This window comes from Dromiciops gliroides, chromosome 2 (assembly GCF_019393635.1).
Source record: "Dromiciops gliroides isolate mDroGli1 chromosome 2, mDroGli1.pri, whole genome shotgun sequence".
NCBI classification, from domain to species: domain Eukaryota; kingdom Metazoa; phylum Chordata; class Mammalia; order Microbiotheria; family Microbiotheriidae; genus Dromiciops; species Dromiciops gliroides.
The window spans coordinates 123,997,399-124,024,406 of NC_057862.1; the positions used below are offsets into that span (position 1 = coordinate 123,997,399).

General features: G+C 39.6%; 1 protein-coding gene across 2 annotated transcripts in view; it reads left to right on the plus strand.

Moving 5' to 3' along the window:
• Nucleotides 1-27,008, plus strand: part of NTRK3 (neurotrophic receptor tyrosine kinase 3) — a 474,280-nt gene that overhangs the window by 413,556 nt on the left and 33,716 nt on the right. The window contains exons 14-16 of one of the 2 annotated variants that reach the window (XM_043987406.1): nucleotides 2,525-2,697; nucleotides 6,061-6,304; nucleotides 26,079-26,153. In XM_043987406.1, coding sequence (XP_043843341.1) covers nucleotides 2,525-2,697; nucleotides 6,061-6,304; nucleotides 26,079-26,153 — 492 coding nt within the window. The remainder of the gene's footprint in view (nucleotides 1-2,524; nucleotides 2,698-6,060; nucleotides 6,305-26,078; nucleotides 26,154-27,008) is intronic. The other variant, XM_043987407.1, reaches the window with a different exon arrangement.

A 27,008-nucleotide genomic window follows, 5' to 3' on the forward strand; every position in this document is an offset into this window, starting at 1 on the left:
CTATCCACTGCGCCACCTAGCTGCCCCAAGATTGTTTTTTAAACCCATGAGAAACTCAGAAACAGTCAACGATAAAGCAGCAATAGCCCCAGGGGAGGTGGCTGGTGCTGTCCAGCCAGGTTCAATGTGGAAAATAACCAACTATTTCCATTGATGTCCATACTGTGAAAAAGAATGATTTCAAGAGATGGGAAAAGGCCATTTGGTTAGCTGATATTTGGTCTGTTTTTTTTTTTCTCTCATAAATCTGACATCTGCATAAATCTTCATACTTATCTCTCCACCTAGGCTGACTGTGTTTATGTCATTATCATTATCTATATTGAGATCCACATCTTTATACATGAATGAAAATGCATTTATTAAGTGGCTACTATGTACTAGGCACTTTGCTAAGTGCTAGGGATAAGGATACAAGACAGCAGGATAGTCCTTTGCCTTAAGGCAACACACATATACTGGGGAGTGGTGATTAAGGAGAAGTGTCTTGGATAAGGAAGATAGAGGGAATGGTGATTGGTATCATAGAGTAATTAATTGACAAGTCCTTACTAGGAATGGTAGCAGTGATATGATTACTCTTTCTGGGATACAGTTAGAAAGGGGAGGGGAAAGGATAGGCATAAAGTAACATGGTGTAGAGATGTTCAGGAACTAGCATGGTAGACTTGGATCCAAGTGTGATAGGATTCATCATTCAGAGGCCTACTGTGATAGAGGTAGGAGTTTAAATTCAGGGCTGAAGTTGATGGCTGGAATAGAAGTAGCATGGTATTGAGATTCAGAGAAGTAGCATGATAGATCTGACACCTGCTACCTGTGTGATTCTGGGTAAATCACTTAACCCTTCAATGTCCAGGCAAATCTCTAGGACCATAACTTTTCAAAATAATATTTTATTTGTTCCCAATGACATGTAAAAATATATTTTAACATTCATTTAAAAAAAATTGGGGGTTCCACATTCTCTCCCTTTCTCCCTGAGATGGTAAGCAATTTGCTATAGGTTATACATGTGCAATCACACAAAAGATATTTCTATTAGTCATGCTGTGAAAGGAAACACAGAAAAAAACACAAAAAAGTATGTGTATGTGTGAATATCTGTATATACACATATAAATACACACATGATATATGAACCTGTCAAATTATCCCAGTAGGCAATTGTCTATTCTGCCTACTTGCATAAAGCTAGCACTGTATTTAATAATACCAGCTCTGTAGCCAATAGATGCTTAACAAATATTTGTTGAATGAAAGAATAATTGTCTGAAAATGATTTAGTATGTTACCTCTATAACAATTGTATTTTAATAGGCCTTTACCCAAAGGAACAGTGTGGGAATTTCAGACACTTAACACAGAAGAGATGGGAAAGATATTTTTGGTCAGCATCTGTCAAATCATCCCAATAGGCATTTGCCTCTTCTGCCTACTTGCAAAAATCTGGCCCTCTGTGCAATGAAAGCAGAGGAAATACACTCATCTGCCATTAGTTTGTTGTATGACCTTCAATGAGTCATGCCAACTCTTTGGCTTCATTTGCTTCAGCTGTAAAATGAGGCAGTGGATTAGATGAAAAGTAAAGTACATTATAGCTTGAAAATTCTGTGATTCTATTAAGGTTCATTTTAATCAAGCACAATGATGGAAAATAGAGATTTCTACATGTTGCACCAGTTTTCACTAGCCTAAAACTTTGTAGTGGGCCCATTCACTTTTATAAGTATTTTTTTCATCCACATTCCCTCCCCACTCACCATGCCAACCTATCTATGTTCTTAGATTCCCATTGACCTTCTTGGAAGGCCAAGAGAACATGGGGTTCTTCATCAGATATAGGAAGCAGGAAACAAAACTAGAAAAGAATGATTAATGTTTCTCCGTAGATCCCTATGGGCCTAAAAATAAGGTATATGAAAGGCCAAAGCAGAGGCTTTGATATAGTAGAAAGATCTCTGTCTCTGGAGTCAGAAGACATGGGTTCAAAGTCAATTAACCTCTTTGGGTCTCAGTTTCTTCTTCTGTAAAATCTAGGAGGCCTCTGAGGTCCCTTGTAGTTCAAGATCAGTGATCCATTTTCTATCCCATTTCTTACATACTAACTTACAAACCAATGTACAACGTTAGCCCAATGGATGCATCTTTTACAAATGAGAGATTGAAGTTCTATTCCCAGACCCCTGTTTTTTGTATGTACATAGGTAACTCTGTTTTGTCTCAGTTTGTTTCCCTGTCTGATGAGAACTGGTACCTTGGTGCATGTATGAGAGGAAAGAAACATTTAATAAGTGGATAGTTGTGATCTCTACCAGGATCAATGGTAAATGGTCATGATAGTGAAGGGAGAAAACTACAAACCTTGTCATTATGATTTGAACCATACCTTTCTTAGCCTGTATCTCAGTTTTTTCTTTAGGATCTGTGACTTAATGGTGCTGTGCTGGATACTCTTCCAGTACACAAAGCAGACATGCTCTCTGGTCTCTAAGAGTTTATGGTTTGTGTCCTACCATTGTAGGCATTGAAAGATCCTACCCTAGCTGCACGTAAGGATTTCCAGAGAGAAGCAGAACTACTTACCAACTTACAGCATGAGCACATTGTCAAGTTCTACGGTGTATGTGGAGATGGCGATCCTCTTATCATGGTCTTTGAGTACATGAAGCATGGAGATCTCAACAAATTCCTCAGGTAAGCAAGAGACCCATTGAGATCATATTCTGGGAGGGAAAACTACGAGGGCTCTGACCTCAGAATGGCCGCAGTACCTTAACCCAGGGCACCAGGTGATGGAAAAGGAGAGACCAAACAAATCTTTCCTCCAAGGCTACCTCCATTTGACAGTCATGCATCATTACTCTGGAAACCTCATCCAAGACCTTGCCCCAAATTTCTGTCCAAATCCAGAAAATAATTGGTGAGGTTAAGAGTAATTGTTTTTCCAATTTTTCATTTCCCTAATTCCAAGGGACAGGGTCAAGATGAAGAGCCTCAAAATGGTTTTAAAAAAAGTAAGACAGCATGATTGTTATTATTATTATCATCATGAGGATTGGTAATAGTTATGATAGCTTCTAGTAAAGATCCAGGGCCTTGAAATTAGTATGTTCTGATTTCACTTTTTGACCTTGACCAACCCATGTTTGTTGTTGTTGTCTAAATAGCACCATTATCAAAATGGGGATAAAATTATTTCCCTTATTCCTCTTCCTTCTACCATCAAGACCCCCTACGACAAAGGATTCTTTGATGATGAGTGAAAATTATAAAGTGGCAAACTAATCAAGGAAAGGGAATAATAAAAAGAAGGATTATTTGTATTAGATTAGACTTTCTTTCTTGACCTCTTCCTCTAAAATAAGGTAAAGAAATCATATAAGAAGGGATCCATCAGGGGTCAGAATGGGGAAAATCGAGGTATTTTAGGTTCTAAGAGTTTCCTTTTTGATACAGTGTCAGAAGTTAGGGCAAAATTAGAGGCTGAAGAGGTGAGGCTTTATTTTTTAAAGAGTCGAGATATGCCAAATCACCATCTGAAGTTGAAATTTGATATTTAGTATCACAATTCTTTTCCTTTACCCCAATATAGCTCTCTTTCCTTTTCTGCCCACCCCATGTCTCAGCTCTAGTGTGATATGTATATCTGAGAGCAGTTACAAAAGATAGATAGAATCATCAGCATGTTGCACTACTTATCTCAAGTTCTTATTGGTTTGTAATAGTGTATATGGAAATCAATACCCATCCATTTTCTTATCCTTCTGAATAAGCACCTGCTTTCCAATGGAGGAAGCTGAATATCCCCAACTTGGAACCTACCTTGCCCCAGTGGCTACCTAGACTCTTTGTATAAAAAGATGCTGAATTAGAGATCAGGTTTCTGAGAGAACTAGGTTCATAGAAGCCTTTAGTCAATGCAGCAGCAAATTATAATGAGTTTTGGTTTAAAGTGACTAAGTTGTATATCTTGACTTGAGGTGTCATCCATGGGCATTACCCAGAGGAAAATTCATTTTCAGGAGGCATAAAAGCCTGGAAATATAGGAGGTAATGGGGAATATGGTCATGGGTTGATGGAATTGAAAAATCTTTGGACTTGACATTATAATTTGGGCTACCTATTGGTCACAGGGGAAAGTGGGGAGGATTTAAAGAATTGATCTGACTTCTTTTGATATAACTCCTTAGGATTTCCTGTGGCTTAAAGTCTTTTGATCTTCTTGTCTCTATAGCGGAATGTCTTCCCCTGATATTTAGGATATTGAGCTAAGAGTACATTTGAGTTCAGGCATTACTCCTAACTAAAACAAGACTTGTATCTACGCTCACATTTTCCCAGAGAAAAAGAAATGTGCTACATTTTCAGCCACATGCTATCTTCAAGAGGGCTCAACAATCTTTGATGTCCTTTATATTCCTGGCAAGGCTGGCCATGGGTTCCACTGTGGTTGTTGTCATGCTTAAACCTAGGGAGGAGGGAGAAAGAGACAGGAAGAAAGGAAACAGGAGAAAAAGGATAGGGATAAGGATGTCGAGAGGAAGAGATAAATGGGAGAGGAAATGTCATCATGCCATAGGCTGTCTCCCTCTTCTCTCTAAAGTGGCCAATATTTCTTAGATGAAAGGGGTTAGAGAAAGGCAAAATAGAAGGAAATAATGATATCCCAGTATAAGACCCCCTTTTGGAGTTGGGTGATAGGCTCTAAGGAAACTGACAGATAACCAAATTCTAAATGTATGTTATTTCTGTTGCTAGAGAGATGTGTCTGGGAGACAATAGTGTAAGATATTAATGAGAGCACAACATGCTCTCAGAATCAGTTAAGAAGCAATGAGTATGGTTTGCCAACTTTACTTTTCCAACATTCAGGGCTTCTGCCTTAGAGATCTGGGTAGATTCCCAACTGAGCTTCATTAGTCCTCTTGTTTATAACCATCAGGGAAGAAAGGCTCTGTTATTCTTGACTTTTCCCCTAATCCTAGTGTCACTGGAGCTGAAAAACTTTGACCCTTCTCTGGAGAAAGCCAACTCTTTCCTTATGTAACATTAATAGTAACAACAACAATCCTACTAAAACCATCACCACCACAATAACAATAATAGATCTCTATCATCCAGTCTTTTCCAAACTCTAAAATGATATGGTTTCGTTATTTCTCTAGTCCTTGTAGATCTCAATGGAAAGTGGGGACTTGGTGAAAATAGGATACACTTGTATATACTGTGTTTTCAAAGCAAAAATGACCCTCTTGTCTCCACAACTGTAGTGCTAGTCTTTGTCTCAGGGGATATTTGCAATGAGGATGGGGAGGGAGGAGTTTTGATTTTCTGCTGACATCAACTCTTTTCCAAGCTTTCAGTGGAATGGGGAGGGTCAAGCCAGTATAAGACAATAAAATAAATTTGTCTGAGTTTAATGATGCCTTTCAGTAGAAATTGGAGAAGCAGTAAAGTGGCCTAAAGGTTTGCTCTGCATAGGGGCTTCAAGCCTACAGCTTCATAAATAAAGTCTCTGGATTTTATTACTGCTCATTGGCCTCATGGAGAAAAGAATGAACTATCAAGTGACCAGTTTGACAGGGGTGTGGCATTATAATAGAAAGTCCTAGACTGGCTTGGTAGTGGAGAATATTGGGTCAAGCTCTAGGCTTCTTCCTTAGTTTCACAGACTATATCCCATCTGTTGCCGCAGCTCCTCCAAAGTTCCCCATCCCTAAGCCCCATTGGAATAGTAGGAGAACTTCATGCTCTAGGTCTGCAAACTACTGGTAATTCTCCTAAGCCATCAGTGAGATACTATAAGAAGTAGGAAATTGACTCTTGGGAATTGGTTTACTCATAACTAGTCAAAAGAAAGAAGCAAAATGGATGATGTTTGTTTAGATTTTCTCTGGAACTGACCCATAATGGAAGCCTTGGAGAACAAACAGTTGAAAGGGAAAATTTTTATTACCATTTCAAAGAGACATTCCAGAAACTGGAGAATTTAGGTTGCCTTCTCTTTTGCCCCTCATATATTCTCTCTATTCCTTCTCTCTTTCTCTCTCTTACAGGGCTCATGGCCCAGATGCTATGATCCTGGTGGATGGGCAACCTCGCCAGGCCAAAGGAGAGCTAGGGTTGTCCCAGATGCTACACATAGCCAGCCAGATTGCCTCTGGCATGGTATACCTCGCCTCACAGCATTTTGTCCACCGGGATCTGGCCACCAGGAATTGTTTAGTCGGAGCCAACCTGTTGGTGAAGATCGGAGACTTTGGGATGTCAAGAGATGTCTACAGCACTGACTACTATAGGGTAAGGCAGATTTCCTTAGCAGGGAACCAGCAAGAGGGTAACTCAGCAAATTCTATAGTGATGTTATCATTGAAGTGCTATTCATTGCTGTGCATATCTGTCTTTGTCATGTGTTCTCTCCTTCCATTACTTTGATGTCCTTGTAAAATACACAGCCATACCCACAGGTAAATTCACGTCTATCTTCCATATTAATTTGGCCAATTCTACCTCTGTTAAACCTATTTACTTGTACATCCTCATATTCTCTCATGGATACTTTCCATCATCACATCCTTAGCCCCAGACTGGCCACGGCTCATGTTCCTTCCTCTTAATCACATTTCATGCTCATCCCTTCACCCACACATGAACACACGTGTGCTCGCGTGTGCACGTGCACACATACACACACACACACACACTGCCATACCAGCACTATTTCTCATATGTGCCCACCCCTGTCTCTAATATAAACTGGCTCTAAAGGGATTTGTTCCCAAGTGTAGGACTTCATTCCATCTCCAAAGAATATAATGATAATGACCAAAAAGCAAAGAAAAGTAACAAGGATGATTAAAGACTAATAGAACATAATTGATAGGGGGAATTAAAAAGAGCTTATTGCATATACTTGAGAAGAAAGATGACCAAGGGAGCATTTGCCAATTGGCTAAATACCATGGGGAAGAGTGAAGGTTGGAATTTGGGAAATATTTTTTAGACTACAAATGGGGACATGCCTGCTTCTTCTTCTTGTTTTTCTTCTTCTCTTCCCTTTATTCTGTGTAGTGATCCATTTTTTCAGTCTTGTAGATGACTCTTCCATGATTCTTTGCTCAAAAAACTGTAGAGACATTTTGGCATTCATTTGGTTAAATCTGAAAAAGTCACTTTTGCTATGAAAGGAAAAGTTTACCCACCACTTCAGTAAAGTGGAAGGAGGCTGACAACAGGAATCAGATGAGATAGCTAAAAAATTCTTTGGAGATAACTACTGCCCCAGACAGATATACATCTGGGTAGCACAAAGAATATTGGATCTGGAATCAAAAAACTTGAATTCAAATTCTAGGACTGGATTCTACTTAATGTGTAAACTTGGCAAGTTTCTTCATCTCTTGAACTGTGGGGTTTGTTGTTTTTGTTTTTCCTTCTTTCAAATCAGGGGGTTGGTCCAGATAATCTGTAAGGCACTTTCCCGCTCTAACATCTTGTGCTTCTTTGGTTTATTATAGGGATTTTGAGAACTAGGTATATTTGCTTATGGAAAAAGAGGAGTAGATGAAATGGAATTATAAGAAATGTAGTGGGGAGGAGTGTTTTTGAGTTTTATGGGGGATCACTGGTCTCATCTTCTGTGTGGGCTGTGGGTGTTCGCATTGTGGGTAGCTAACACAAAAATTCCCAGACTCATTGTTGTGTTCCTGTTCCATGATTGCCAGACAAGGGGTATGATTGATGCTAGTTCCCTCTGTTTGGCTCATTCTGCGTCTCCCTAATAGTGCCACCAGAAGGGAGATGACCTAATGTCAAACAATGGTTCCACAAGAGATTTGATGTGAGAAGTAGCCTGGAGCTAAGAAAATAAACACATAGGAAAATGCCCTTCCTGGTCAGAGTGAGAGGCAGCAAGCAAACCCAGACAGGAGCCAATGCATCGAACACTACAGCTGCTGTAGAATACCTGGTGGTATGCCACAGTAGAAAGAACAATGGCTCTGAAATCAGGAGGTCTGTGTTCAAATCCTGTGTAACCTTGGACAAATTTCTTAATCTTCCTTATACCATAATTTCCTCATCTGTGAAATGGCTTGGTTGGCTTTCAAGTTCCTTTCCAGCTTTAGAGCATGAGCCTATGACCATAAGAAGGAAGGGATAGCTAAGGCATAGTAGGTAAATCCCTTGCTCTTTTGTGTCTCCCAACAGCTAATAAATTCCAGATATTAAAACAAAACTAAACTAAGATGTACAGCAATAGCAACTCCCACAGACTAAGAACAAGAGAAAGAGTCTGCCAGGAAATGGCCAGTGGGAGTGGTATCTTATCAGCATCTCCACCCATTTTACAATCATTTCCTGAAGAAGTATCTGGATGGAGGAGTTACTGAGGGCTCCTTGGGTCATGGGCCCCATTTGGATTCTTTGCATTAGGCTGATTCTGGAGCCATTTAATTGCCTTCTGCACTCTGTGTAATGGGTTTCTTTGACCTGAGCTCAGATTTATGTTGGTGTTGATGGAGGCAGAGGTATGACTTAACTCTCTTCCTACCCAAGGCTTTTGTAGCAGAACAGAGAATTGGTTGCCTGTGCTTATTCAGGTCTATTCACCATGTGCACTGGCTTCTGAGTCCAGTGGAGCAGCTGGGGAAAATGTTTTTCACCAGAATGCATGCAAAATGGGCATCACAATTAGCTTGCAAGCAAAACATTGGCCTTGATTCTTCTCTATTTTTATTTTATTTTTTAATTAACATTGGTTACTGGCCCAACTGCTCTGCTCCCTCTCTGCACAGCTCTTTTCACTTCCTTCTGTTCCTGTGCTTTAGAGTTCAAAATCTCTCTTCTCCCAGGAGCAAGTATGGATTGTTAATCAATTGATTGTTAATCAATTCAGCTAGTATTACATTAAGTGCCTATTGAGTGCAATTCAATTAGTATTACATTAAGTACACAATGAGTGTACTATAGCTAGGTGATGCAGTGGATAGGGCACAGGGCCTGGAGTCAGGAAGACCTGAGTTCAAATCTGATCTCAGACTCTTACTAGCTGTGTGACCCTGGGTAAGTTGCTTATTCCTGTTTGCCTCTGTTTCCTCATGTGTAAAAGCAAGAGAAGGAAATGACAAACCACTGTAGTATCTTTGCCAAGAAAACCCCAAATGGGGTCACAAAGAGTGGGGCACATCTGAAACGATTGAACAGCAACCCATAAAACGTAAGACAATGAGCTAAATGTTGTAATCCCCACTGTAGAGGTTGGGTAGTCTTACCTTAATTTACCTTTTTCTAAAGGCAGTTTGTACAGCATATTGAAATAATTCATAGGATCATAAATAAAGATCTGGCAAAGACTTTAGAGGTCACCTAGTCCAACTCCTCAGTTGTACAGATTTGAAAACTGAGGCTCAGGGATATTAAAGGATGTGACCAAAGTCATACATAGAAAAAGTAGCAGAGTTGGGATTTTTATTTTTAACTCAGGTTCAATTACTCTGAGTTCAACATTCTAAGTTTAATGTTCTTTCCACTTCATGTTGCCTCTTAAATCAAATTACAGGATCAGACCAGATAACCTCTAAGGTCTCCTCCAATTCCGTGACTCCAGAAGGGAAGACTGACTACATCTTTAGCATCTCCAGTTTCCAGTTCATGGCTTTGAGTAGGTGTTATTTATGAACTTGCTTCTCTTAAGAGGAGTATAATTTGTCACAAGGGCATAGGGAGAAAAAATGTGAATGGCTTCACAAAAACTCATTGGTCCCCCTAGAACAACTTTTTGAAGCATGTCCCTACATCTTTTCATGCAAAAAAAGGGGGAGCATTCATGGAAAAATACAAGTTTATAGCATCATAGATTAAGATTATGAAGAGACTTCCGAGGTTATCCAACAGGTAAAATAGACTTTCCAAGCATATTGTAAATTTGTAATAAAACCATGCCCAGGAGTCCTGTTCATTAGTCCCCTTCCCCTAATCTCGTAGAACCTACAGTGTTCCATAATTTTCTAAAAGTAGAGACTTAAAGGAAACCCCACCAAGATGTTCCAAGAAGTCTCATTTGGAATCCCAATTCTTAGTTCATATAGAAGCTTATCCTCTTTCCCTTCTGATAAAGCTGGATTATTGGAGCTTCTCTAGATGTAGCAAATTATATAGAATGGTGGTCATCATCATCATCAACTACTACTACTACATATTATTGTTGTTGTTATTCCTGTTATTATTATTAGTCTAGACCTGGGGTATTATTGTATTAGTGAACTTCCAATGAGAAAAACCCTTCTAGAAATGACAATTCTTTTGGGTCTCAGTTTCATCATCTGTGGGGCTGCTAGGTGGCACAAGTGGATAGAGCACTGGTCTTGGAATTAGGAAGACTCAACTTCCTAAATTCAAATCTGGCCTCAGACACTTACTAGCTATGTGACCCTGGACAAGTCACTTGACCCTGTTTGCCCCAGTTTCTCATCTGTAAAATGGACTGGAGGAGGAAATGACAAATCACTTCAGTGTCTTTGCCAAGAAAACCTCAAATGGGGTCATAAAGTGTTGGACGTGACAGAACAAATTCATCATCTATAAAATAAAGTAGTTGGTCTAGATGGTCTAGATGACCTCTCAGTTCCCTTCCTTTTCTATATCTCTGAAATGCTGAATGCAAATCAGCAAATATCCTTCAACTTAAAGTCTTAGAGAATTGTCTGGGGGCATGGAAAGAGAAATAACTTGCCTGGGGTCACATCACCAGTATGTGTCAGAGATCAGACATGGATCCAGGTCTTCCACCATGGCCTCATATTAGGATAATATCCATAACTATTCTTGGGTGCCTTAAAAATGTAATTAACTGTAAAAATGTAATGCTATGTGGGGAACTTAGCTGGGATCATCATCAAGTGGAATGATGCCTCCCGTGGGCAACAATGGAGTTATAGTTGACCAGCTTGGTGCCTTTAAATTGATTGCTTTCACACTATGTCTGTCCTGGGTTCCAACCTGAGATAAGTAGAGCTCCCAGGCATCCTGTGCATGTCTTCCTTCAGTGGTGTCAACAGGTGTAGATGTCCTTATACTCCCTCTAGTAAATCCTAGAGCTAAGTTCGGTTTCAGGTGATTTATATAAGATATTGTTGGGTACATAGCAGCTGAGGCCCTGAGAGAATGCAGTAATTTATCATATTCTGGGAACACTCTGAAGGATTCCATCTGAGAACTGACGCGATGTGACAGGTTCGCAGCTCTCTGCTGCCCTGTGTTTACTTAAATCTGTCAGGTCTAGGCGTTTGCTCACTGTTCACACCTAGCACAGCTAAATGCAGATAACTGGGGACTCTGACTACAGAGTGGTGTGTGTGTGTGTGTGTGTGTGTGTGTGTGTGTGTGTGTGTGTGCGCGCGCGCGCGCATGCACTTGCCCAGTGTGTATTTCAGAGCTGGGATTAACTCCTCCTTGTTTTCCTCCTCTTCCATTTTTAATCTCTTAAAAACAAAGAAAAGTACCATCTGGCTCATGCATAAGTGGGATGCAAAGGGTTTAACAAAGGTGAACTGCTTAATTTCCTGTTACACATTTAGATAGAGAAAACAAACATTCATGCAACAAAGCAACAGAGCGATTTGTTCCTTTCTTCTTCTGAGCCCATGTCTAAAGACAGATGCCTCCTTCCCTGTGTATACCATTGTGTAGTCACATGAGTAGATGCTTTTAAACCTGCCTGGCTTGCCCAAACAGAACTTTGTAGCACTGCTTTATCTAGACCTAGCCTTGCCCTCCCATCCCCAGCCCCCAAGCCTGGGACTGTATTAAATGCAAATCAAATTGGGGATTAAAAAGAGAGAGCCGGGGATATGCTAAGACCAAGATATTAGCTCCAGAATGTGAACAAGAGAAAAAAGGAAGCCATCATTTATTAAGCACCTACTATGTGCCAAGCAGTCTGTTAAATGCTTAGCAGAAAGTTGTCCTTTCAGGAGTTTTGATCTGTCTACTCATGGGAATCATGTTATTATTAACTCAGTGAAAAGAAATTTTCTGGAGTCCTCTCTTATCGCCACTCCTACTTTTACCCTAAAGTCCCCAAATCCACTAAACCATTTAAAACATTCCTAAGGGAAGAGACAGAGTAAGCATTTCATTAGAGAAGACTTATTAATTAGAATAGAGGATGTCAGAGGTTTCCACATTGAATGACTTCAGAAAGAAAGCAACTTGATGTCCTCTTGATGGTCTGTGAGGTACACATCCATTTTGTGCTTTTAGGGCAGAGATTTGTAATCTGCAATGTGTATTATGCCATAGATGTCACATGAAGCCTATTTTGTAGCATATAGGCAGGTTGCCACTTCCTTGAAACTTGTGTGACCTCCTGCCAACAGCCAACACTCGGTTCATGGCTACTTCTACCTGCCCCCATTATGCTTAGGAGTCAGTGGGCATGGGCATTTAACCCTGCCTCTCCACTCTAAACCTCCAAGAGGGTTCAGTCTGGCCCAACAAAAGGGAAAGGTTATGTGCTGTACTTTGTAAAGGTTACCAGTCCTTGCTTTTTATCAGTTTTTGGCTTGACAATGTGTAAGCAGGCCCATTAGATATGTTGTCTAGCTTAGTGGGATTGTTTTTAGGGTTCTACCAACCACTTGGAAGCCCCAGAAGACAAGATTCCTCATAGACCTTTAGCTGAGAATAATAAATGCCCCTGAAGAAGGATTAGCAACAGGGCAGCTTTGCCTGTTAGCAAAATCTAGGGGAGCAGTACCAGACCATTTAACTCATGTCAAAGATTTTATGAACCAGCAGATGGGTGCCACATATTGCTGGTTATTGTCTCTACATGTGTCTAGCCACATCAGTATGCTGAGGTTAAGCAGTGTATTCACACTGAACCTAGATGGTATTTGTTGTGTGGTTGTTTGGCAGGATTGCAAGAAACTCAGAGCTATGGGAAACCTGTTTTCTCTCTCCTGGTGTATGGGTTTTCTGTACTCTGCCAAGGATCAAGGGTTTAGGTCATTGACTGAGGATCAGTTTATCATGTTGTCTATATTGATTATAACATGATGACCTTCAGAGACCATGGTCCTATTGACTCCTTCTGGGAGTCTTTGTTTCTCAGGGGAGTGGACTTGTTTTAGCAGAGCTTCTTACATGTCAATGGTAATTAATCAAACCTGGCACCCTTCAGTCTGAGGTAGAGGGCTATGATACCCCAACTTGAATCAAGAGTACAGTGTAGTGAAAGGCTGGCTACATGTAGCATTGGCAGCACCAGGACCCATTGCTTAATAGGTTGGCATAGAAAAAAATTGCCTTGCCTGCTGGTCGGACATAGTCTCAATCCCAGGTGAATGCCTGAGGACAGAAGAATGATACTGTAAATCAGGAAATGAGAGGCAAATGCAGAGCAGCCACTGTGACTCACACACACACACACACACACACACACACACACACACACATCTATCTGGGAGGATCAACAACCTAGAGAATTGTAGGAATAAGATTGAGTTGGGTACCAGACGATCTAATAAGGTAAAGATCCCAGCCAGACCTCTGAGTTTTGAACTCCTAGTCCTTTTTTCTAAATCTCCTGATGAAAATGAGAACCTAGTCTTCTGTTTTAAACACATTCATCCACATCACTTTCTACAAAATGAAATGACTGAGGTTTCGTTTCCCATTCCCATCTTACCTATATTTGTATCTCTCTTTGAAATGGTTCTCCCAAAAGCAGCCCTTTTTAGGATTCATTCATTGGTGTATGGTTTCCTGGCATTTTCTCCTAGAAGGGAGAAGAATAATCTTAATCTTCCTACTATTTGGTCTCCCCTCCTCAGTTTTCAATTAAGCTCCCACTTCTTTAGATTTCCAATTCTTATTCATGGGGATGGAGTTTGTTTCTATTCAGTGACAGTTTGCATGATGGTGATGGAGTTCACCTTATGGCTATGGATTATAGTCACAGAATATAAGGAGGGATGCCTCATTGTCTTAGACCAAGGAATATGCCTCCAGGAAACCAGTGAGAAGAATGTGTCAAAGTTACTACTTTACAGGTCTGTGCTAATGGTGGGAGATATACCAAATTGTAAGGTAAAAGCCAAAACAAAACCAAAAAAATGTTTTCACTCATAAAGTGGGACTTGGGATAGAGATGATTTATTTATTTTTTTTTTGCAGGGCAATGGGGGTTAAGTGACTTGCCCAGGGTCACACAGCTAGTAAGTGTCAAGTGTCTGAGGCCGGATTTGAACTCAGGTACTCCTGAATCCAGGGCTGGTTGCTTTATCCACTGTGCCACCTAGCCGCCCCCGAGATGATTTTTTAAAGGTTTCATTTAGTTTTGAAGAATTTTTTGAGGGATAGATTAGTGTATTGACTAGGGTAGGGTATAGGAAGGATCTTTAGGAGACTTGACTTTAACCTATTTGCAAAAAACAATAGAAGACTGGGGTTCTAATTCTCCCTGCTAATAACTAACTGTGGGGGAATAGACAAGGCATTTATAGTCATTTATAAAATGAGAAGATTAGATTAGACATACTCTTAGTTCCTTCTAGTTCTGTATGGTTGGAATTTTATGGATTTTATTGTTCTTGTTCAGTTGGGTTTCCTGTTAAAATATTGGGCTGCAGTCCAGAATAACAATGACAGTTATAGCAATGCTCTGGTTTCCTAATATGCTTTGTATTTTGCAACATATTTTTGGCAACAAATCTGAGCTTTGTTCTTTGTTTTTTTCTTTCTCATATCCCTGTCTAATCTCACTGAGCCTCTTAGTGGTTGGGCTGTAACTACCTACATATAGGTGTAATTGTCACTTAAGAAATCTCTATGCAGAACTGTTTCTAGGGCAGTTGGTTGTGGGTCTTTGGGAAGAAGGAGACCAAATTCTGAATAAATTTACTGGGAATCCTGGGATTAATAATGTAAAGAATTAATTGTTATTTGAGGTTTTTATGCCTCGGGGCGCACTGGCCTGGGGCTCCGCAAACCGCAGGGTGCTCCACCCGCTGGTTGTAGCCAGGGCTCTGGCACCTCACATCATCACCACTCACTGACGCCTACATAGGCCTGGCAAAATTATAATGATTGGAAGCCTAGTGAGGGCAGTCATGTGACTTTCAGAGCGGCCATCCTGTTGGCTGGGGCTGTGTGGGGTGTTTCTAGGTTTGGGGGAGGAGAATTGGGCATTCGAGGTGGAAGGTGGAAAGACACAAGCATTCTGCTGTGTATTTTCAGCTGATTTCTGGCAGTGGTATTTTTTCAGGTATTATAATTTCCCTTTCCCCATTTTATTTCCTTTCCCTTGATCCTACTGGTCCTGTTTGTGGGTTTTGTTTTTTTTAAGTTTGTTCTTGTTAAAATAAATCTTGTTCTGTTTTGAGGGAGGCTGCCGGTCTCCTTCCTTGCCCCAATATTGTGGCGAGCCACTTAGCTAGCACTCCCCAGTTAAAAATTGGTCCCCACAATAACTAATGTCCAAGTAACTGGCCTTCCCAGGAAGTTCAAAGGCAATGTAATTCAGTTCAATTCAATCCAATGAACCTCTCTTAAGCACTCACCAGAGTTCTAGATTCTGAGTCAGGGGAGCTGGGTTGAATTTCTGGTCACCTCTGATACATATAGACTTGGACAATGGGCAAGCCAACCTCACAGTGCCTCTACGCAACTAAGACTCACTCTTAAGTTATGAAATAATTGCTGACATGCATCAGTAGAAGTAGTTTCCTCATTGGAAATTCTGTACCCCAGTGAAATCACAGGTCAAGATCTTTCCCCCATCTTCCCCCTAAAAGAGGGATGCTAGGCAATTTGCTAGGCACTGGGAATATTAAAACAAAAAACCAAACAGTTCTTTCCTACAAAGAGCTTGCATTTTTTGGAGGGAAACAATAAATACTCAGATAAGCAAATATAAAAACTATAAATGGTAAATATAAAGTAATTTTATGGGACCGAGCATTCACAACTGGGGGAATCAGGAAAAGCCTATTGTAAGAGAGGGTACTTAAAGTGGAACTAGAAGGGAGTTGGTTCCCAAAAGTGGAGGGAGAGTTTTCTAGGCATGGGACCCAGCCTGTCCTGTCTATATGCTGAATCTGGAGATAGAAGAGAAAATGTTGAGAAGATGAGGATGGGGAAGAGTCTGCCATACATAATTAGCATTTTTTTTTTTCAGTAAAGAATGTGTTGGAGTTGGGATACTTCTTACATTTTCCCCTTTCCAGCCTCAAACACCTGTTTCTCTAGAATATTTAATTCAATCAAATAAACATTTATATTGTGTTTAGAAGTCCAAAGCATTGTGTTAGGGACCAGTGATATGAAAAAAAAATGACCCCAAAAGCCTCTACCTCAAAAGAACTTTCATTTAATTGGAGAGATACTACATGTACACAGATAAGTAGAATACAGAGACATTTTTGGAGGAAGGAAACACTGTCAATGTGGCTGTAGGGGTCAGAGAAGGTTTCACAGGGGAGGTAACTCTTCATTGAGGTTTTAAAAGAGACATGACTTCTGAGAGGCAGAGAAGGGAAGAGACTATTTCCAGCATGAAGTCAGGGGCAGGAGCAATCTGTAGAGAGGCAGAAGATGTCATGTTGAATTGGGAGAAATGACTTACAATCCAATTTGACTGGAATGTGGAGTACACAAATGGAGACTTATTTGAAATGGGACTAGGGGGGTAAATGGGAGCCAGATTATGGAGGGATTTCAATGCCTGCCTTACAAGTTTGTTTTTCACCTAGAGGTCATGAGAGCCTTTGAATTAGAGTTATATTTCTGATCGGGAGAGTGACATGACCAGATCTGTGTCTTAGGACAGAATAATATAGCCAGACCTGTGTCTTAAAACAGTATCTATAAATGCAGGATTAGAATGTATGTATATGGGGCAGCTAGGTGGCCCAGTGGATAGAGCACCAGACCTGGATTCAGGAGGACCTGAGTTCAAATCTGGCCCCAGACACTTTTTTTTTTTGGTGAGGAAATTGGGGTTAAGTGACTTTCCCAGGGTCACACAGCTAGTAAGTGTCAAGGGTCTGAGGTCAGATTTGAACTCAGGTATGCTTGAATCCAGGGCTGGTACTCTATCCACTGCACCACCCAGCTGCACCCCCTCAGACACTTAACACTTACTAGCTGTGTGACCCTGGACAAGTCACTTAACCCCAATTCCCTCACCAAAAAAATAATAATAATGTATGTATACTATATCACCTTTTCATGATCCCCTACTCCTTCCTTTCAATTTCATCCCTCTCTGGTGACTTCCTTTAGTAATTCCATGTACTCTTGTTTTAGATCTTGGGGTGGTCTATCCAGGCACTAAGTGGGAGCTCAAAAGGATGACTTATGGTTCAGGGTCAGGATGTTAGGAACTTTTTGCTATATGGCTTTATGACCTTGGAGAGGAATAACAGTAAGATTTAGGATCAGCATGGGTTTTTCTGGCTGAATATCAGGCCACTATATCCCAGGAGTGGCAGAAACAGGCAAAGAAATGCCAGATCATTCAATTTTAAAGAAGCATGAAGTTGGGAAGAATCTTAAAATGTCATCCAATTCACCCTCACTGACCTCAGGTAGGACTGTAGTCAAATTATCCCAGACAGATGCTTTGCTTGTTTTATTCCTATACATCTCTAGGGATTGGCATTCCACAGATTTCTTCAATTGTTACATTTAAGATATAACACTTTTTTTATTCATTGTGAGTTAACAGTCATGTCTAACTTAAATCTTATTGTAAAAGAAATCCATTTCCTCTTGTCTCCTTAATAGAGATGGAGTCACCAGTTCATTAAGGGGAAGGATTATTTCATTTTTTAATTTATATCAATAGCACCTTATACATAATAGGTGCCTAAATATATCTGTTTAATTGAACGAATTCAGGAAAATGCTTAAAGGAATATCAATGAAACAATATGAATACTTCACGTGTTTCATAAAGTGTTTCCTACTTTTTCCCCTTCTTCCTTCTGTTTATCTAGTAGGAACTTTATTGAAGAGGCCAGTCTTAGAATAAACAGATATCTTCCTTTGGAGATGGTAGTCCTCTTTTCCAGAGGAATTTCCTCTCAAAAAATGAATGAATCGTTCAACAATGCATTTATTAAATGTTTTCTATGTGTCAGTCACTGTGATAGGTTCCACATATACAGACACAAAAATTAAATAGTCCCAAATCTCAAGGAACTCTACTGAGAACCTTATCTTTTCTCCCACTTAACTTGTCCATGACTTTTTGTGATTTGGAAATATAGTGATCTAATAAGTTAACAAAGCAGTATGGTACTGTACTTTGTTACCATTGCCCTGTAGGGAAAGTTATTTGAAAACAGATGATAATAGATTTGATAGTAGAATCAGAGATATCCAAAAAGATTGGAGTAAGGTACTAGGGACAGGGAAATGACACAAGTGGTGGCATTAGGTTCTAAAGCCAACCACAAGGATAAAGAGGAGAGGGTTGTAAATGAAAGGAGATGTTGATGAAGATGGTGGGTTGGGAGACAGGGAAGGGAATTACTTTCTACTTCCAGCTTAGTAAGGTAATTTTCTTACTTAGGTTGATATTAGTATTGCTTAATAATTTGACTTTTATTTTCTATGTGAGAGACCTTTTTATTCTAAAAGACAAACTGAAAATATAACATATAAAGATACATAAATTTCCATACAAATATCTTCCTTACCAGCAGTAATTAAGATATTTGCATGTAGAGCGAACATAATTATCCCTTGACTTATTCCTGTTTTGAGAATTGTGTCTCTCTTCTGATCTGTTTTTAAAGTCAAAGCCTTTGAACTCAGCCTGCAACTTAACCTAAGGAGGAAGAGGAAAGGAAGAAGGAAAATATGGGGTTAGGAATATAGTCCAAGATAAAAGATAACAGTTTATTTTTAAAAATGTTTGAGTCTGGAATCAGTGATATCTAAAAGGAATGGGGTAAAGATAGTGAGCTCAGGAAGAACAAGTGTGAATATTGGATTCTGAACCCAACTAAAGGAATGAGAAAAGAGGGTTCTAGAAGGAAGGGGCAGTTAGTCCAACCAAGCTAGTTGAATCTGATAAAAATAAAACAAAACAAGACAAAATATCAAAAAACAATAACAAAAAAGACTAATGGGACTTTCATGGACTATAGCATAAAATAACTAGTGAGGGAATCATATGTAAAGGGCCTTAACTATGTTTAGTTAACGCCTTGGACATTTCTTATGAGGCTGTGATACTGAAGAAATGAGGATGGAGGGTATAGAACTAAAAGAAATGGGAAGACGTTGCAAAGAGGTAACCATTAGGGCTAAGAGTGTGCTAGCACCAGCTCATACTGGCTGATAAGAGCCAAATGTGAAATTTTCAGTGGGAATATTTACAACTCAGGAATCAGCAAACTCTACAAATTATAGCTTGAATTTTTTGTTTGTTTCATTGATTAACTATATTGAAGGGAAAGTGATGGAGAAAATGTTAAAAATGAAGATTAAACTTGTCAAGAGTACTTTTTTTTTTCAGAGAGGTTATTCTTAAATGTTTATTAATACATCCTGATTAGAGCTCTCCAAAGGTAGAATGAACTGCCTTGGGAGGAAAGGGGATACCCTTCATAGGATGTCTTAAAGCAAACACTGGATGAGGGCTTGCTTAGTATGGTGGAGAAGGGATTCTTCTCCAGGAATGGATTGACCTTAGTAGCTTCTGAGGTCCCTTCTTTTTCTATGAATCTTTGTGATGCTTGTCCAATCAGAGTAGTGCAGTCATCCTTATATCATTTATTGGTAATCTCTTAGGAAAAAGAAAGTCATTTTATTTTTTCTAAGACATCTGGTGACTATTGTTTAAAGACATATTCCTGCAGTGGAGTACAGGCCAAATAGTGAATAAAGCGGGGATGTCAAATGAATCGAAATTTGACTTGCTAAGGATGGGATTTTTCATTTTTCTATTCACTATGGCCCATGTTACAGAGACATAACATGGCATGGTAGATAGAGAGCCAGCTTTGGTGTCAGAAAGACCTGGATTTAATTCTTACCTCTAACACATTAGCAAGTCCATTAGTTACTGATGAGTTGTTGATTTGCATTGGTAGAGGTAATTTCTATGCTAGGAGTTCCTTATGTTTGTGAAATTATAAGTAAGGATCCAAGCAAACAAATAACAAAATGTGGCCCCACTTTAGATAATTTTAGATTATGAGTTCCGAAATAATCAATGGTTGCAAGAGTTAAAACAAATGTCTCTAACACCTGGTGACTCTGGTTTGATTTGCTTCATGTTAATTCTTCATTCCTAAAAAGTAAATATGGGGTAGCTAGGTGGTGCAGTGGATAAGGCACCGGCCCTGGATTCAGGAGGATCTGAGTTCAAATCTGACCTCAGATATGTGACACTATCTGTGTGACCCTGGGCAAGTCACTTAACCCTCATTGCCCTGCAAAAAACAAAAAAAAAACAAATACAAGGTCACTTCTGGGACTTTGAAAGTGAAAACTGAAGGCAGAGATAAAAATTGTGTTAACCTCATCCTATACTGCCTCTCTATTCTTAATTTATACTGAAAGGGTGAGCTATAGTTTTAACAAGCATTTCTTGGTTTTGTTTGAGTTATCTCATCAAATCAAAGCATTTCATTGATTGTTTTGAAGAGGGTGGTACCCTCCTCTCAATTTTCCAATGCTATATATCTTGGGAAAGCTGCAAGGGCAATCATTTCCTTTCTCCTACTGAGCTATTATGATGGCTGTGGTCAGCTTCATTAATACCAGGGGTGGGAAAGAGTTCTATTCACCTTCTGCTAACTCTTATGTCTATACTTGCCAACCTTCTCCCCTCCAAGGTGGCCTCTACATTCTCAGCTGGCCCCTCATTGCTGCCTTTGTCAGTGTTCTGATGATACTCACTCTACTTTGTACCATATCTATGGTGACATTTTGTCTTGTTCGTAGCCCAAAAAATGATTTTCTTTTTCTTTCTCCTCCTTGTTTTCTTGGTACCAAGAATGACTTATTCTACCACAGTCATTGTACTTGTTCTTGGATTTCTTTTGGCAAATATTCATCCTGGACTAGCTTGAGTAGTTCTGCATTTCCTCAAAGAAGAAAGCAATGAAATTGATGGTGGGACAGTTGATGAATTTGGAGTCAGAATCCTGGGTCTGTCCCTTTCTACCTATGTGACCTTGGGCAGGTCTAACCTCTCTGGGCCTCAATATCTTTATCTGTGAATTGATGATTTCAAAGGTCTTAATTTGTGGCCCCATGATTCTATACTGTAGGTATACATTGTTCAAATGACACATCACTGGAGGATAAGGTTCAGAGACAGCATAGTTATGATAGTGTTTTTTCCTTCTACGCCTAGAGTATATGTGTTTTAGGTCATGGTTTTCTTTACTCATTGAAATTTTCCGTTCATAAGTATATTCATTCATTAGCTAGTGGGCTTATATACCTCCAGAACTACAGACCTGGTAGGGACTTAATAAGGAGAAAATCTTAGATGGAATTGAATCTAGTGTATAGCCACCAATTCCCTTCCAGCTTAGAATTATTTAGAACTGAAAGGTCTTAGTTGTTACCCAGTATATAAGTTACCAAGGCCAGAGATGACCATGGAATAGATATAATGGAATGTAAGAACAATGAGGTCACTGAGAGAGCTTCAAAAGACTATGACAAAGAACAATACCCACATGAGATATGTTCTAGAAGGGAAACATGCTTAGTCCAAAAAGCCACCCAGATAGCCCAGAGAGATAGGTACAATAGGCTCACTTCTTTGCTTGTGGCTGCCTCTTTAACTGACCCGTTTCACTATTTTGTCACAGTGGAAAAAATCAGAAACATGTGAATAAACTCTCATTTCAGCATATTTCTATGTGACATTCTCTGAACCTCTCCAGAGTTTAATGGCAAGTCAAAGAGAAGAGAAAGTACTATGGATAGGTCATGCCATCACTGTGACTTCTCCTTTCAAATAAACCCTCAAAGTTTCAGCATGTAATTTATGTAGATTTTTGCCACTGGACTATGCTTTATCTTTAGTTTCAGGGCTTGTTATTTTGATCACCTGAAAATGGATTTTTTTCCTATGTTTTGCCTGTATTTAGTCTAGGAAAGCATGGGTGTGTACATTCATAATTCCCCTAGAGACTAGTGACATCTCATATTGCAGTAGACAATTTTCTTCTATAAAAAGGAAACACTTAGATGTATTTTACCCTCTACCTTTCTATAGTTTATGATCCAACAGTGAGAACTTTAACTTCCTAGATCCCTAGGAAATACATATAGAATTTCATATAGCCCTACTTGACTCACTACTCTATTGGCTTGAGATATGCAGATGTAAATTCTTTCTCCCCTGTGATTAATGAACCTGATTTAGTTACCTAGGTAATTTGTTACAACAATGTAACATAGAACCCATCATCTTGTAAAAGCATGTATATGTAGAGTTGGATTCTTTTTTTCCTTTATATTCTGTTGACCTTCAACTCCACTCCATAACGGTCATTCATCAATATGGTTATGCTATTTACCACATTATTGTTGACCACCTTTACAAGGACTCCTATACATTTCTTGCCCTCTTAGACCACAATATCCTTTTCAATCAGATCAGTTGCTTCTCCACTTTCACTGACCTGCTTTCCTCCACATTGTGACCTTATATCTGTTGACATCGTCTACCACCACAAGCCATTGACTCTTTTTTTTTTTTTGTCATCCTGAGCCCTTCTGGCAACATGGATATCTACTCTGGTATCCTGCATTCCCTTTCCTCCACTTTTCTTCTGTTTCTCTCAATTCACCAACCCCCAGCCTTGGATCAATGCCATCATCTGCTTACCTCTTATTGTGCATGCATTCTACACTGTTGTTTACTAAAGGAAGTTCTAGAACAATATCACCTTGACCAATCATATATTCATAGAGTCTAGCCCAAAACTCTACCATCACTTCTTGAAAACAATGATACTGCTACTCCAACACTTGTTCCTTGCTTCACATTCCCATTATAGCTCTTAATTGATCTTTTCAACCTTTTAGTCTTCCCTCCACTCTTCCCCCAAATTCTTTCTCATACAAATCCTTCCTTTTAATTAAAAATCAACAACAACAACAACAACAACAACAAAAACAACCATCAATTTATCTGTTCAGCATGCCCTTAATACTTTACCACTACTATACTAATTTGCATTGGTTAATCATGCCAAAAAAAAAGTAGCTTTTCAGTCACAAGACCTGAATACTAGTCATGGATATTCAAATGAATAGATGTATAGCCTTGGATAAGATACTTAATTTGCCTGAGCTTTTGTTTTCCATTATCTGTAAAATAAAAATATAACCAGGAATGTGTTGGCGAATGTTTAACAACTTGCTTTCCAAAAAAAATGTATATATGACACACTTTTAAGTTTAATCTGCACTACTAACAATTTCACCATCACTTTCTTAAGTCTAGACAGTCAACAAAACAATACATGAAGTCTCATTTAATATGTTTGCTGATTATCATGTGTAAATGCTCACACTGAAAATTTAACAATAGTCTCTTGTGAGCCAGCTCAAGTTGTCCCCAAAACCCTCCTGTGACAGTACAGGCCCTGTCAACCTCAAAGGATTTTTTTGAGAATCAAATACAAAGTAAGTATTGAACTGTGACAGTCAAGAGGCTATCTCTAACTAGCTTAGTGATCTTGGATGAATCATTAAATATCTCTAGGTCACAATTAATTAATTAATTTAATTAATTAATTAGTGAAGTTGGGATTAGTGACTTTTGAGTCATTTTCTATCCATATGTAAGGCAGTATAGAATTTATCATTCTATAATGTACAGAAAAGTGCTATGAGCATTTTACCTAAGTTGTTATTATTATTATTATTATTTACAAATCACTGTACTAGGCAGATTTAACTAGAAATATGAAATATCAGTCAAGATCCCCCCCATTCCTCATTCCATCTTAATAAATCCACATCTCTTGAAATTTTGGCCTGAAAGATTTAGAAGTTACGGAATTTTGAGGTCATCTAGATAACTACCATTTTTAAAAATCCCTTCCTTAAAATTCTCCTCTTTGATCTCTGTGACAATTCTCCATATTTTAAAGCCATTTTTGTTTGTTTTGTTTCTTTTGCTAACTCTCCTTTTTTCTCCCACTCATGCTTAAGGGCTCTGTTCTTCTGTTTCTACATATGTCTTTGGGGAGTTGATTCCAAAATCTATACCTCCAGCCTCCCTTTTTTAGCTGCCAATAGAGATCTCCACTGGGTTGTTTCACAAGCACCTGCAATTTAACATGCTGAAAATCAAACTCATCTTCCTTCCTTTGACATAGGCATCCCTCCTTAACTTAGCAATTCCTATCAAACACTTCCATTCTCTTTCACTCCAAGGCTTATGACCTTAGTAAGAATCATTTGGATCCTTTCTTTTTCCACCACCCACATACAATCCCTGGCCAATTCTTCAATCTTAGTTTTGCTCCTCCCTTTACATTTCTGCAGCCATTGGCCTGGTCCATGCTTTAATCATCTCACACCTGGGTTGTTGTAATAGTCTCCTAGCTATTCTCCTTACATTTATATTCTCTAGTTTCAAGTTCCCTTCACTGTCAACTGTATCCTCAGGCAACTTTCCTTTATATTCATTATCTGTTTTAGAGCTTTTATTGACTTATGGTTGACTGTCATTGAAGACCTAGGTCTGGTCTTTAAGACTTTCTACCAATCAATCTATTTCCTTTCTCCCAACTCCTACATGAACTCCCTTTTCAGCCAAACTGATCTGCCTACCATCCCCGCCTCATGACTTCATTTTCCCTTACACATAATTTACATGTTCCCACCTTAATGCCTTTTCAGCTGTGTTTGCCTTCCTTTGTCATTTCCCTTCTCTCTGTCTTCCCTAACCCAGCACAGAACTTACAGAACTCCCTTTGGCCAAGAAGTCTCTTTGATTAACCCTATCTAATTTTGTTCACTTCTCTGCTCAGCATCCCATCAGTTCTCTACTAATGCTATACTAATTTGCCTTGGTTAATACATTGTTTCATAAAAATGTACTTCTGTTATTGCCCATGTGAGTCTTCTGTCTCCCCAAATAGACTGAGAAGGCTGAGGTTATATCTTCTGTATAATATCCAGAGTCCATATATGTATCTAATAAACGTCACCTATTAAACCTACCTGAAAACAGCTTTATAGACCACCCCCTCAGAAAAGCCTTGGCTCAAGAGTTCATTTTCAAGAGGAATGTCTGTCCCATTTCTTTCCCCAACAAAACAGTGGAAGTTAACATAGTCATTTGCTTATCTTTGAAAGAAAATGAACAGGGATTTTTTTTTTTTGGTCTCCTCAGTGTTAACTCCTTAAAGTTAGCACAGCACCATTACCAGGATGGGTAAACTGACCAGGAAAAAAATGGCCTTCTTTATACTCTGATGAATTTAAAGGGTAAAATACAGGGTGATAGGAGGACAAATGCTGCCTTCATGTAACTGTAAAATTCCTTTATCCAAAAGACTGGGACTTCTACCCACGAGCTTCAATGAAACCAGCTTCCTTTTAGTGGAACTGGCTGGCCTGGCAGACAGGCCCCTTACCAGAAGGAAGGCTATGTTTTTTGAAAGTGGCCAACTGGATCCTGGAGATACTAAACCAACAGAGGCATTGGCTTCTGCATTATCAGTTGCCTACTGAATTCCTTAATAAGACAGGAGCGTTGCCTGGAAGTGGTGCAATTCTATGTCTGCCCAGCCATGGCGGGTGATGGGGGAGAATCTTGGACTGATAGCCTGAGCTGAGAAACTTGGGCTCTGCGGTGAGCACTTCCTTGTTAGAAGGTATTTTAGCATATGTGCTTACTGATGGCATTGGAGAGCTATGAGGATGTTGTGGACAGGGTAAGGCATATGTTCAGTTAAAGACCCACCCTTTCCCTTCTTCTCCCTTCTTTCATCTTCCCATGCTTCCTTCCTTTCCCCACTTCCCTTCTCTTCTCTTTTCCTCCACCCCGTTCTCTTCTCCCATTCACTGTCAGGAAGGGCCAAGCCGGAAGGGGCAGTTCAGCACAGCGTGGCAGCGGCAGAGGCTAGCAGCACCAGCAGCTACAACAGTGAGTGTGGATTTCACTTCCTGAGACCAAGGGTTTCTGGGCAACTTTCAAACAGGCTGATGACTGCCAGAGGCTTTGGGGTGAACCATGCCCTGGCCCTAAATTCTCTTTTGCCTTCTTCCCTCTGGCATCGTATTCTCCTCCTTACTACCTGCCAAAGGAAGTTCCTCCCAAAGTTCTCAGCATGCTCATGACATGTGAAATCCAACCATCTTATAGGGGAGATGACTTGGGTCACCATTGCCAGCTGTGTAAGACACATGGGAGAAGTGATTGGCAGAGAATAAATAACTTCCTGGGACTCCTTTCAGGGCTGGATGTGTGGTAGGGGTTAATGTGACCTGCATGGAAGGTGACTTGGCTGCTTTCTTGCATTTCTGGAGGTAGGGCAAGGCCATGCAGAGTGGCAAGTACAATCATGAATATGTTCTGGGTACTTTGTATGACAAACACTTCTTAAAAAACTACAGTTGTTTCCTATGTTAGCTATAAGATATGAGAGGATCTGCGTATGGATGTTGCAATAAGCTTTGGCCCGTAAGATTGGCCCCTGTCATAAGTATACTTATTGAAGAGATTATTGTCAGAGACTCAGTTATGTCCCCAAGTCATTTCCCAAGAAATATATAGAAGACCTCCCTAATTCCTTTATAATACCTCTGACTCTCTGTTGTGTAAATTTGCTCCCTGTATGGGGCTAAAATTCTAGCTTAACTGTCTAAAATATATTGAGTGGTCGCCATAAATTATAAGATTTAGCAAGAGTTTAAACTTTTAAGTTTTTGTTAAGGAGCATAAGAATTTGGTGAGGAGAGAGAAAGAGGCCAAGATTCCTTCATCTATCTATCTCAGGGA